At 40.3% G+C, this 14209-nt stretch overlaps 1 protein-coding gene across 1 annotated transcript; it reads right to left on the bottom strand.

The window, feature by feature from the left end:
• Nucleotides 1-1028: 1028 nt before the first annotated feature.
• On the bottom strand, nt 1029-1955 carry LOC141049939 (olfactory receptor 11L1-like). The gene has a single exon (XM_073546781.1). It carries the CDS (start codon nt 1953-1955, stop codon nt 1029-1031), a length of 927 nt encoding a protein of 308 aa, XP_073402882.1.
• Between the last annotated feature and the right edge of the window lie 12254 nt (nt 1956-14209).

The raw sequence follows: 14209 nt of genomic DNA, 5'->3' as shown, positions 1-14209 counted from the left end.
AATCAGTTTACCCTCAATTCCTTCATCTAAATCGTTGATAAAGATGTTGAGCAATACAGGGCCCAGGACAGAGCCCTGTGGTACCCCACTTGAGACATTCTTCCAACTGGATGTGCAGCCATTTACGACCACTCTTTGGGTCCGATCACTAAGCCAGTTATGAATCCACATAACATTTGCCTTGACCATTCCATACTTAGCCATTTTTTCAATAAGGATTGTGTGAGATACTTTGTCAAATGCTATGCTGAAGTCAAGATATACTATATCTACAGCATTTCCCTGATCCACCCAATCAGTGATTCCATCATAGAAGGAAATTAAGTTAGAATGGGTGACAATCATTTTCAGCAACTTTTTGACATTTTCTAGCTCCACAATGACACTTTGTTCCGATCAGGTTTAGGCAGCCTTGTTTGATGTAACAATAAGACGATGTGTGCCTGGACAATTATCAATACATATTCCAGTAATGTTGATCTAATTTTTTTTTCTTTATTTGTAAAGCACCATTAATTCCACAGCGCTTTACACACAATATCATCACTGTCCCCGATGGGGCTCACAATCTGTCTTTGGAATGTGGGAGGAAACCGGAGTACTCGGAGAAAACCCACGCAAACATGGGGAGAACATACAAACTCCTTGCAGATGTTGTCCTTGGTGGGATTTGAACTCAGGACCCCAGCGCTGCAAGGTTGCAGTGCTAGCCACTGAGCAACTGTGCAGCCCAGCTTGATTGGACTGATGATTGACTATTTCAAAACACCTCCAGCTCTTAGTTCTTGACTCTTAATTGTGTGTGTGAGGAGACAATGATTTTTTATGATATTATACCATGGTAGAAACATGGAGATGTATAATTACAAAGCAATTATTTTTGGCAAAATTATTCTCATTTTTGTCTTGAGTTCAGCATTAAATAAAGCTAATTACCTTGTTATTGATAGATTTTTAAATGTATTCATTTTCCTTATTTATTATTGCCCTTTCCATCTCCTAGATTGTAATATCTCAATAACATCATATTATCTCTTCAGTAACTTCCAGAGAACATGGCGAAGTTCTTCATTTCTTAAGCTGTAGATTAAGGGATTAAACAAAGGAGTAACCACGGTATATAAAATGGATACATACTTGTTGACATTAAGGGAATCTTTTCGGTACGGCACCATATATATTATAATGAGAGGACCATAAAATGAGCAGACGGAAGCCAAGTGAGAGCTGCAGGTGGAAAATGTTTTCTTTCTCCCTGTGGTGCTAGAAATTCTGAAAATAGTGATGAAAATGCGCACATAGGTCCAAATAATGAAAGAAAACATGGAGACCACAATGGGAATGGCAAGTACAACGATCTCTACCCTCACTATGGAAGTGTCGGACTCGGAGCAAGCAAGATCCACGAGTGGCGCAAAGTCACAGAGATAATGGTCAATAACTTTTGAACCGCAAAACCTTAGTTGACATAAAAGGGTAATAGTTATAAAGCTACATGTGAGACTTAGCAGCCATGAGGATAGGACAAGAGTTCGGCAAAACTGGAGGTTCATCATGTTGGCATAGCGTAATGGGTTACATATGGCCAAGTATCGATCATACGACATAACTGATAGCAGTAGGGATTCCACAGTGCCCAAAGCACTATAGATGTAGAACTGTATGATACAACCAGCTAACGACATGAAGCCACCGCCGCTCAGTATGATATACAGCATGTTGGGGGTGATGTTGGAAGTGAACAATAATTCAGAGACCGATAGGTGCTTAAGGAAATAGAACATTGGATATTGGAGTCGATGACTTTTCGTCACTAGAATGGCTATAAGGAAATCACCGGTTAACGTTACCATATATGTCGTCAGGAAAACAATAAAAAGTAATATGTTAATAGATTTATAATTCTGAATTCCTACAAGGTAGAAATAATTGATGGTCTTGGTGTCGTTGGCCATTTTCAGTCAAAATTACAGAGTCAAGTGATCTTAAGTTATCTTTGAGAAAGTTACAGGTATGGTTAATGATGGTTCAATTTAGCTGTGAAAAGAAAATTGAAAGTGTTGTTGGTGAATATTACAGAATATTACCCCCTTATATTTTACATCTCTTTCAATCTACAGTCATACGTTGATCATAATTGATGAGAACATTGGATTGGTGGGTCAGACTCTCTTATGGTTTATTAAAGAGATCAGCAGATGTTGGTTCCGAATTCTTATGTCTACAACTGTTCTTGATATAACACTAAATGTTATTAATCCCCATCATGGTGTAATGGTAGAGATGTAAACGTTCTTAAAATAACAAAGATATGACAATACAGCAAAGTGTAACTCAATATTCAATTGTACAAATTCAATGGCTTTTTCAGTGCTAAAAGTGGATTCTTGCTGCCCAAACCTTAAGCAGCATGAATCAGGGTCAGGCTCGATGGCTGCAGCCAGTGTTATTTTTCACTAAAAAGTTCCAGCATTTTCCGAGAGACTGTAGTTGGAAGATTTCGGCCAGTGCCAACCATGAACATCTTTTCCTGATGCCTCTCCAAATGATTGAGAGGCTTGGGTCATCGATATCAGATTTTTGGGGGGTCCAACACAAGCACATCCACTGATTTGCTGTTACTTGAAGCTCAGAACTGCAGAACAGCTTGTTTTTCTTGGAACAGGAGCTGTTTTGCAATACCTAGAATTGGCTGTTGCATAGTGAATAGATCTGCACTTTCCAGCTCCATTCAAAGAGTTTACATCCAGGGACATGCCACAGCAGATAGCAGCTGCCGACAGTGGACCCCCACTGATCCCATACTGATTGCCTATTTTATTGTTAGGTCATCATTTTATTTAATTGCATGACCCCTCTCATATTGTCCAAATAAAGGGTAATAATCTAGGCCTCGTCACCTGATCACTAGGACTAACATCACTATGAAAGCTGACTTATAAATTTCCCCAATTTTGTATCAAGTGAAAGCCAGTTTGGACATACCAGTAGCTTAATTCTATTCATAGGCACAATATATTAGCACACAAAAATGGCATGTATTGTAATAAAAAATAAGTTGTATGCAAATCATTTAAACATGAATTTCAAAAAAAGATTTTAAAAAATACTGCAAAAAGCAAAGTAGAATACAAATTTACACAAAAATAGACTTAGTTTTTTAAAAAATCACCTACTTTCCTCAAACTTATTGTGCATCAGGGCTAACTATCATAAATAATAGAAAGATTGATATGGTCTTCGTTTTTTTGTATTTAATAAAAAGAGATGGTACCTCAACCCCTTTCCGGGCACATGTCAGCTGATGTATACAGCTGACATGTGCCTGCAACAGCTGCGGGTGGAACAGTGATCCACACGTGGCCGTTAACTAGTTAAATGCCGCTGTCAATTTCATAGCAAGTGAGCATTTCTGCTACACATAGGCGAACTGATCATCGCATGTGTGTAGAAGAGGTGATTGAAGTAGTTCAGCTTCTAGCCTCCCATGAAGCATGTAAAAAGCATGTAAAAGCATGTAAAAAGTGAAAAGAAATTTTAAAAATATTAAAAAATATAAAAGTTCAAATCACCCCCCTTTTGCCACTTTCAAAATAAAACAATACAAAAAAATCAAATATCCTCATATTTGGTATCACCGCATTCAAAATCGGCTGATCTATCAAAATAAAAAAAGAATTAACAAGATCGTAAAACGGCGTAACGAGAAAAAATTTAAAACGTCAGAATTACGTCTCTTTGGTCACCGCTACATTGCAATAAAATGCAAAAACGAGCGATCAAAAGATCTTATCAACACAAAAATGGTATCATTCAAATCATCAGCTTGGAGAGCAAAATATTAGCCCTCACCCAGCCATAAAACACGAAAAATGGAAACAGTGCAGGTCTCGGAAAATGGTGCCATGTTTTTTACCAAATTTTGGATTTTTTTCACCACTTAAATAAAAAATGGACTTAGACATGTTTGGTGTCCTTGAACTCGCAATGACCTGGAGAATCATAATGGCAGCTCAGTTTTAACATTTAGCGAACATGATAAAAAAAACTGTGGAATTACACTTTTTTTTTAAATATCACCGCACTTGGAATGTTTTTCCATTTTCCAGTACATGATATGTTAAAACTAATGGTGTCTTTCAAAACTAGAATAGTACAACTTGTCCCACAAAATACAAACCCTGTTATGGCCAAATTGATAGAAAAATAAAAAAAAATTATGCCTTTTGGAAGAAGGGGAGCAAAAAATGAAAACACAAAAATGGAAATACCTCTCGCCGGGAAGGGGTTAAAGAGAACATTACTCCAAATTTTTCATCTTTATATTGAACCATGCACACCACAGAATAGTGGTTGCAGAGCAGAATAATAATTTTTTTTTACCTCTCCGATCCACAATTTTTGTTTTGCTTCTCCGTTGTGGAGATATTAGCAATTAAATGTTTGGCATCAAAAAAGTCAAAAGGCAATCCTTAAGTAGGTTTTTTTGCTATATAATCTGACAACAGCATGAGGTAGGGTCTGAGACCCTGTTACCAGCGATGTATCATTTAGACTACTGGGTGCAGCAGTAATAGTAGCGTCACAGTTTTCCCTGCTACAGATTGAGAAGAGCTCGCTTGTTGATCTGTGTACAACCCCGTTCCCACCACTGCTTTCTGTGTACATTGTAGTGTCACACAAAGTCTCTGATCAGTGACGGGGGCTGGGTTGGACAAGGAGGCACAAGGTCAGTTGTGCTGTAGTGACAACCTCCTGTTGATAAACACTGATTGTAGTGAAACAGCAAAATGCAGGCCAGTAAATGACATATTGTTATAATTAAGCTCACTTTCATGATAGTAAATTAATAAGCTCTTAGTTTACATGACAAACCTGCTGATGGATCCTATTTAATTTTAGTTAGGTCCAAGTGAGGGTTATTAGATGATATTTTTCACTTGGGGGTGTGTCCTTCTGCCTCCTTTATGACACTGACCAATCATAACCAGGCAGCAACATAGAAGTGCAGAAGGACCTGTGATGAGTATGCAGCCTGAAGATTTATTACACTGCACAGAAGTTCTGGAAATACTAACTGGAGTTATTAGCTTCACATTGTTGTGCTGTGCAATATATCTTCAGTCAGCATCATACGGGAGGCAGGAGTTCACACCCCCAGTGAAAACTATGGGATACCTCCCAACTGGACTTAACGAAAGTTATTCATTAGGTGACACATTTTATTGCTAATATTTCCTCAATGAAAAGGGGACAAAATACATATGTATTCCACTTAGCAAACACTATTGTATCATGCATCCATTACAACATTTTTTTCCTGTAGTTTTACCCTATGAAATGTATCAACATAACATATTGAAAGTGGTAAAATAATGCAAAAGGCCCTAACACATCATCAAAATGTTGTTACAAATAACGATGTACGTACATAAAGAGGAGACATAGTTACCTAGAGGAGCACACCTGGGGGACCCACCACACCCGACGCGCGTTTCACACTTTCTATTTGTCTCCCACCGCGGACGCATGTTTTGGTATTTTTTTTAAACACTTGTGTTTTATATTTATGTCTTTACTTCTACTATGTGCCCCAGGTGGTTTACAATTAGTTAACATGTACTTCACCTATTATATAGTGTTGGATTGACATTTTTGATCTCTATGTATAGGCCCTATTCTTTTGTGCATAGCTACATAAAACCAATTCATTTTGCTATTTATATATGCATGCATTAATTACGTATGACCATTAACACAAATTGAGTAATTGGTCACTCCTGGGGTAACCCACCTCTTTTCCTGTACCTGTGGCACCTGTTTGGTCTTTTATCTTGTTACTAGCTGAAGAGCCCAGCGCTGCCCGGGCATAGTAACTAACTGTGGTTAGTTATAACAAATTATAATTATCCTCCATCCCATAGTCCCGTGCCCATAAACCCATCATACATATCCACGATCCCATAGGCCCGTGCCCATATACCCATCATATATATCCACGATCCCATAGGCCCGTGCCCATATACCCATCATACATATCCTCCATCTCATAGTCCAATGCCCATATACCCATCATACATATTCTCCATCCCATAGTCCCATGCCCATATAACCATCATACATATCCTCCATCCCATAGTCCCGTGCCCATATACCCATCATACATATCCTCCATCCCATAGTCGAGTGCCCATATACCTATCACACATCCTCCATCCCATAGTCCCGTGCCCATATACCCATCATACATATCCTCCATCCCATAGTCCCATGCCCATATACCCATCCTCCATCCCATAGTCCCGTGCCCATATATATATCTGCCATCCCATAGTCCCGTGCCCATATACCCATCAAACATATCCTCCATCCCATAGTCAAGTGCCCATATACCCATCACACATCCTCCATACCATAGTCCCATGCCCATATACCCATCATACATATCCTCCATCCCATAGTCCCGTGCCCATATACCCATCATACATATCCTCCATCCCATAGTCCCGTGCCCATATACCCATCATACATATCCTCCATCCCATAGTCGAGTGCCCATATACCCATCACACATCCTCCATCCCATAGTCCCGTGCCCATATACCCATCATACATATCCTCCATCCCATAGTCCCGTGCCCATATACCCATCACACATCCTCCATCCCATAGTCCCGTGCCCTTATACATATCCTCCATCCCATAGTCCCGTGCCCATATACCCATCATACATATCCTCCATCCCATAGTCCAGTGTCCATATACCCATCACACATCCTCCATACCATAGTCAACCATTATGACAAAATGAGCGGCGGCAGGGCTTGCAACCTATGACGACATCAGTGTCGCCATGGCAACCATTGTGACATCATAATGAGGGGCGGGGCTTGATACGCACACACTGCTTCCCCAGTATGCAAATAGGGGCATTATGACATCATAATGAGGGGCGGGGCTTGACGCGCACACACTTTTCCCCCAGTATGTAGATAGGGGCAAAATTGTTCGGTGAATTGGAATGTGCGGGGTTAAAATTTCACCTCACAACATAGCTTAGGACGCTCTCGGGGTCCAGATGTGTGACTGTGCCAAATTTTATGGCTGTAGCTGCGACGGTGCGGATGCCTATCCCGGACATACACACATACACACACACATACACACACATACATACACACATACACACACATACATACACACTTTGTGCTTTATATATTAGATTATTCTCAATAAAGATTCATTTTTAACCTTTATTTGCCTTGTGTGAAGTTCTGCTAGTTGTTGACATATTGATGTGTACTTCATGGCTATATTATAGGGATATATTTAGGTGTTGTTCTGTAAGTCATTTTAGGGCTAAGGTGTTCTGATGATAGAACCATAAACTGTAGACTACAAGAACATTCCAATAAGATCTTGGTCGGAGTGATGAGGCTGAGTTCCATTTCTAAGGTTTTTTCAACATTAAACTCCCCATCCATACATACTGGTGCATTGCCATGCCAAAAAATAAGGGTGTTCACTAAACTTTCCTACAAAATTGTAAGCTACAATTGTCCACAATTTCTTGATATGCTGAAGGAATAAGATTTCCTTTTACTGGAACCCGATGGCTGATGACAACTCATGAAAACAATGCCTGAAGCATTATTCTCCTCCACCAAACTTTACCGCTTGGTACAATGCAATCTGGTGGGTCCTCCTGACATTCTTCAAAAGAAGACCCATCCATCAGAGGTCAGATAGTGAAGAGTGATCAGTCACTCCACAGAACATGCTTCTAGAATCCAGTGTATTCGCATTCTACCACTCCATCCAACACTTCATCCATTGTGCATGATGATGTAAGTGTTGCATGTAGCAGCTTGATCATGGAAATCCATTCCTGAAAGTTACCACTGGATGACTATTTTTTAGTGATAAAGTTAATTCCAGAGGATGTTTATTTTGGATGTTTTGCACTTATGAAGTCTGCTGGTGACTTTTCTGCCCTCTGCTCCTCACCACTTGGCCCCCTGCTTTGTAACATTATGGGGACTCCACTTTGTGGCTGAGTTGTTGCGGTTCCTTCCACTTCTCCATAATATCACTCATAGGTGATGGGAGAATATTGAGGGTCGAAAAAATGTCAGAAATGGTCTTATTACCCCGGTGGCTCCTATTACAGGACCATGCTAGTATCAGTGATCTCTGCACCTCCGGCCATTCGGTCACACGTTAATAAAGGCAGACGAATTTGCTGGGGGTTGGAGATTATACACAATGGGTGAGGGACTGAATATACACAATTGCTGCATTAGGTCTGAATTCATTCATTAAGATGTCTGTGATAATAGTTTTCTTCTTGTAGTGTACACACCAAACTGGTAAGAATAATAATTATAATAATTACATCTATAAAGCACTGTGGAATTAATGGCGCTATAAAGGCTAATAAAATAATAATAATAATAATAATAATAATAATAATAATAAAAATATTAATAATAATAATAAGACTACTATTGATACAATTCATTGAGGCAATAAAGTTTCATTTTAAAGGTTTAGCATTGTTCAGGTAATCTCCAGCCAGTTTTTTAAATTTCTCTGTGGTTTGAAAGGTCGGTCAACTAAAATCAATAGTTTACCAAGCTGAATCTGGAAATTTCCGAGCATCGTGAAAAGTAACAAAGTGGCTTCCTGTTTTTCTTCCCATTTGATTACTAGGAGTTACAACAGTTGGATAAAGTCTGCAAGAAGAGCAATTATTCACAAGCTACCTGTACAAAGATATACTGATAATATGGAAAGAAAGGAAAAGCAAAAAAGTGAAAAAAGACAGATAGGGAAACTAATAGAGTTGAGCGACTTTGGTCGGATCGGGTTTCATGAAACAAAATTTGTTTCACATGAAACTGGTCCGACTAGGGCAAAAAAAGTCGGAGTTTCATCCGAAACCCGACCCCAATCCAAGTCAATGGGAAATAAAAGTCGGCATTGAGCGGATGACATTCATTGGGGTCGGGTTTCGGACGAAACTCCGACTTTTTTTGCCCTAGTCGGACAGTTTCATTTGAAACAAATTTTGTTTCATGAAACCCGATCCGACCAAAGTCGCTCAACTCTAGAAACTAATGCTCTTAACATTTTACAGAATTGTGGTGGACCAATTCAAACAGAATATTAGTCTCTCCCTCCACTCAAACTGTCGGTTTAAGTCTATTTGTGTTACTAGTTTTTCTAGAACAGAAATCTTTCAAACTACATTATAGTCATTGATTGAAAATAATAAAGGACGTACCATCTGCATTATTAAAAAAGGAGATATTGTCTGCTAAAACAACACAAGGGATATATTGTGGAGAAGAGAAGCGCTACACTGTTTCTGCCTGTATTTATACCTTGATTGTTTTCATTATTGGCAAGGTCAATTACTGTATCTTTCCCAAGGAAACTAATTACTATTTTGGTTAAGAAAATAATATTTTCCGAAGACAGTCATAGCTTAGCGATCATAATATTTGTACCTTGACTTATTGCATAACTTGCCATTAACTCCTTTACCCCCAAGGGTGGTTTGCGCGTTAATGACCGGGCCAATTTTTACAATTCTGACCACTGTCATTTTATGAGGTAATAACTCTGGAACGCTTCCATGGATCCCGGTGATTCTGACATTCTTTTCTCATGACATATTTTACTTCGTGATAGGGTAAAATTTCTTCGATATAACTTGTGTTTATTTCTGAAAAAATGGAAATATGGCGAAAATTTTGAAAATTTTGCAATTTTCAAATTTTGAATTTTTATGCCCTTAAAAAAGAGAAATATGTGACGCAAAATAGTTACTAAATAACATTTCCCACATGTCTACTTTACATCAGCACAATTTTGAAAGCAACATTTTTTTTTGTTTGGAAGTTATAAGGGTTAAAAGTAGACCAGCGATTTCTCATTTTTACAACAATTTACAAAACCATTTTTTTAGGGAACACCTCACATTTGAAGTCACTTTTGAGGGGTCTATATGGCAGAAAATACCCCAAAGTTACACCATTCTAAAAACAGCACCCCTCAAGCTAGTCAAAACTACATTCAAGAAGATTAATAACCCTTCAGGTGCTTCACATGAGCACAAGCAACGTGGAAGGAAAAAATTAACAATTAACTTTTTAGTCACAAAAATGATCTTTTAGCAACAATTTTTTATTTTCCCAAGGGTAACAAGAGAAACTGGACCCCAAAAGTTGTTCTCCAATTTGTCCTGAGTACGCTGATACCCCATATGTGGGGAACCGCTGTTTGGGAACATCGCAGGGCTCAGAAGGGAAGGAGCGCCGTTTGACTTTTTCAACATAAAATTGGCTGGAATTGAGATCAGACGCCATGTTCCATTTGGAGAGCTCCTGATGTATTTAAATAGTGGAAACTCCCACAAGTGACCCCATTTTGGAAACTAGAAGTTTCGTAGAAGTTTATAACGCTCGGGCGTGAAAATAAAAAATCATATTTTTTCCACAAACATGATGGTTTAGTCCCCAATTTTTTATTTTCCTAAGGGTAACAGGAGAAATTGGGCCCCAAAAGTTGTTCTCCAATTTCTTCTGAGAACGATGATACCACATATTTGGGGAGAACTACTGCTTGGGCACACGGCAGAATTCAGAAGGGAAAGAGCGCCGTTTGACTTTTTCAAACTAAAATTGGCTGAAATTGAGATCGGACACCATACCGCATTTGATGAGCCCATGATGTGCCTAAACAGTGGAAACCCCCACAAGTGACCCCATTTTGGAAACTAGACCCCCTAAGGAACTTATCTAGATGTGTGGTGAGAACTTTGAATCCCAATTTCTAGTCCCCAAATTTTTATTTTCCCAAGGGTAACAGGAGAAATTGGACCCCAAAAGTTGTTGTCCAATTTGTCCTGAGTACGCTGTTACCTGATATGTGGGATAAAACAACTGTTTGGGCACACGTCGGGGCTCGGAAGGGAAGTAGTGACGTTTTGGAATGCAGACATTGATGGAATGTCCTGCGGGCATCATATTCCATTTGCAGAGCGCCAGATGTGTCTAAACAGAGGAAATCCTCCACAAGTGACCCCATCTTGAAAACTAGACACCCTAAGGAACTTATCTAGATGTGTGGTGAGAACTTTTAACCCCCAAGTGTTTCACTAAAGTTTATAATACCCGGGCTTCAAAATAAAAAATCCTATTTTTTTGCCCACAAAAATGATCTTTTAGCCCCCAATTTTTAATTTTCGCAAGGGTAAAAGGAGAAATTGGACTCCAAAATTTGTTTTGCAATTTGTCCTGAGTATACTGGTACCCCATATGTGGGAAAAAACTGTTTGGGCACACGTCGGGGCTCGAAAGGGAAGTAGTGAACTTTTGGAATGCAGACTTTGGTGGAATGGTCTGCGGGTGTCATGTTCCATTTGCAGAGCCCCTGATGTGCCTAAACAGTAAAAAAAAAACCCATAAGTGACATCATTTTGGATACTAGACCCCCAAGGAACTTATCTAGATGTGCCCCTTTTGGAACTAATCTGTTTGCTGTAAAGTAAATTAGTTGTGCATGGAAGTGTGGTACAATTTGAAACAATCTTTCATACAGAGGCAAGGTTATTCAGGACAGGTGTCGCATTGATAAATGGTGTCCTTGCGTATTGCCCTTTTATAACACACTCGTAGTGTTGAGCGATACCACCCGATACTGAAAAATATCGGATCGGAATGGATCGGCCGATCTAAAAAAAGTATCGGGTATCGCCGATTCCGATCCCGGAAGTCCCATTCAAGTGAATGGAACAGAAATATCAGAATAAAAAAAAACCCTTTTTTTCCCTGTAGGTTAATTCTACATGAAGAAAAACAACTAATAATAATAATGTAGAATGTATTGTGGGAGGTGGAGGAGACATTAAAGCCATAGAGGTTTAGCCCAATCAAATGGAATAGCAGGATTTTTTTTTTTTAAAGACGTTCGTAGTTACAAAGATATTGACTATGTTAAAGTCTTTAATATTTTGTCAGATATGTATGTTTCACTACTTCCATGCTCTTCACCTTCTTTTTTACTTCTCCCACACTTTCTCCTTCATCATCCTCAGCAGCATCTTTTTCATCAACTTCTTCTTCACCTTATTCATCTTCTTCTTCTTCACCTTCTTCCAGTTTTTTTTTTACATTCTTCATATTCAACTATTATTCTTCTTCATATTCTACTTCTTCATCTTCTTCCTATTCTTCTTCATCATATTCTTATTTGTGTCAGGCATTCCTGTACTTGTAATCTATAAAAGTTTGAAGATTACAACTTCCGTTCAGCCTGTCACAAAAGATTTACAACAGGATTTGTCCGCGTTCAGTTTGGCCTGCAGCAGCAGGCCTTTTCCAGGGGCACCACGAGGAGGAACGGACTCACCCCCGTACACTGCTTAGTCTTCTTCTGCTTATAAATTAGATAATATCATTTGCTCAGATTTTTAGTCTTATGCTTAATGTTCTTCTGCTTTTGGTTTTTATGCTTCTTGTTCTTCAAATGACGTGACTGAGCCCCAGTAACACAGGAACAAGTGTGGATTGTGCAGACGACACTTCAGAGCAGCGACTGGCGGGGTTGGAGGCCAGGGGAAATACTAGAGACAGTAGAGCCAGAGGCCGAAGTGGACCACGGTTAAAAATCAGTAGTAGTTTGAATGTGGATGGAGCAGGAGACTTTGCCATCTACACAGCAGGGGAACAGCTGGCATTACTGAACCCCACTAACACAGGAGCTAGTGTGTTTTTCTCTGTGAAGACGGCACTTCTAAACACCAACTGGCATTGTTGGAGCCCAGGATGAGGCATGGAGCAGACTGAGGCCTGATGTTGTTGGCATGTGGAGGCAGCAGGAGACTTTGCCGTCTACACAGCAGGGGAACAGCTGGCATTACTGAACCCCACTGACACAGGAGCTAGTGTGTTTTCCTCTGGGAAGACGACACTTCTGAACACCAACTGGCATTGTTGGAGCCCAGGTCGAGGCATGGAGCAGGCTGAGGCCTGATGTTTTGGGCATGTGGAGTCAGCAGGAGACATTGCCGTCTACACAGCAGGGGAACAGCTGGCGTTACTGATCCCCACTAACACAGGAGCTAGTGTGTTTTTCTCTGTGAAGACAGCACTTCTGAACACCAACTGGCGTTGTTGGAGCCCAGGATGAGGCATGGAGCAGGCTGAGGCCTGATGTTGTTGGCATGTGGAGGCAGCAGGAGACTTTGCCGTCTACACAGCAGGGGAACAGCTGGCATTACTGAACCCCACTAACACAGGAGCTAGTGTGTTTTTCTCTGTGAAGACGGCACTTCTGAACACCAACTGGCGTTGTTGGAGCCCAGGATGAGGCATGGAGCAGGCTGAGGCTTGATGTTTTGGGCATGTGGAGTAAGCAGGAGACATTGCCGTCTACACAGCAGGGGAACAGCTGGCGTTACTGAACCCCAATAACACAGGAGCAAGTGTGTTTTTCTCTGCGAAGATGGCACTTCTGAACACCCACTGGGGTTGTAGGAGCCCAGGATGAGGCATGGAGCAGTGTTATGATTGAGTCACCGTAGGGGGCAGACACAAAAATAGAAGCTACGTCCAGAAAACCAGAGAAGTTGGCAACTATCAGATTGCAGACCCCTGAACCTATCAACACAACTAGCAGTAGCCGTGGGGGGTTCCTACGATGCCCTAGACCCCTCGATCACAGCCGGAGCGCTAAATAGCCTAAAGACAGAAAAGGAAATCTAAACTGCCCCAGAGCAGACCCCAAAGTAAAAGGCAGCCCCCAACATATAATGACGGTGAAGCAAGATGAAAAAACACTAACACAGATAGAAAGATAGGCTGAGCAAACGATGGGGCCCAATCTAGCTAAACAGAACAGGAAAGGAAGGTTGCTGTCTGCAATCTGCCAAAACCCTATCAAAGACATAAGCCAACAAGCTGATATGAAAAAGACCCTGAAGCAGCTAGGCTTCAAAAACTAAATCAGCACTCAGGTATTTTCAGAAGACAGAACTAAAGGAATTCAGCACACCCCAACAGGGAATGGCAGAAATCCAGAAAAACAAAGCAAAACAAAGTCTAAGCACAAATGCAAAAGGCCGAGCAGAAAACTTAGCTTTAGAGAAGCAGGAATTCAGACTGGTCTCCAAGGATCCCACAGAGAAATCACCTGCGGGGCA

This window comes from Dendrobates tinctorius, unplaced genomic scaffold (assembly GCF_039654945.1).
Source record: "Dendrobates tinctorius isolate UK_male_01 unplaced genomic scaffold, ASM3965494v1 ptg000151l, whole genome shotgun sequence".
Lineage (NCBI taxonomy): Eukaryota > Metazoa > Chordata > Amphibia > Anura > Dendrobatidae > Dendrobates > Dendrobates tinctorius.
Note: the sequence above shows the minus strand (reverse complement) of the source record. Positions and strands in the feature narration are given on the sequence as shown.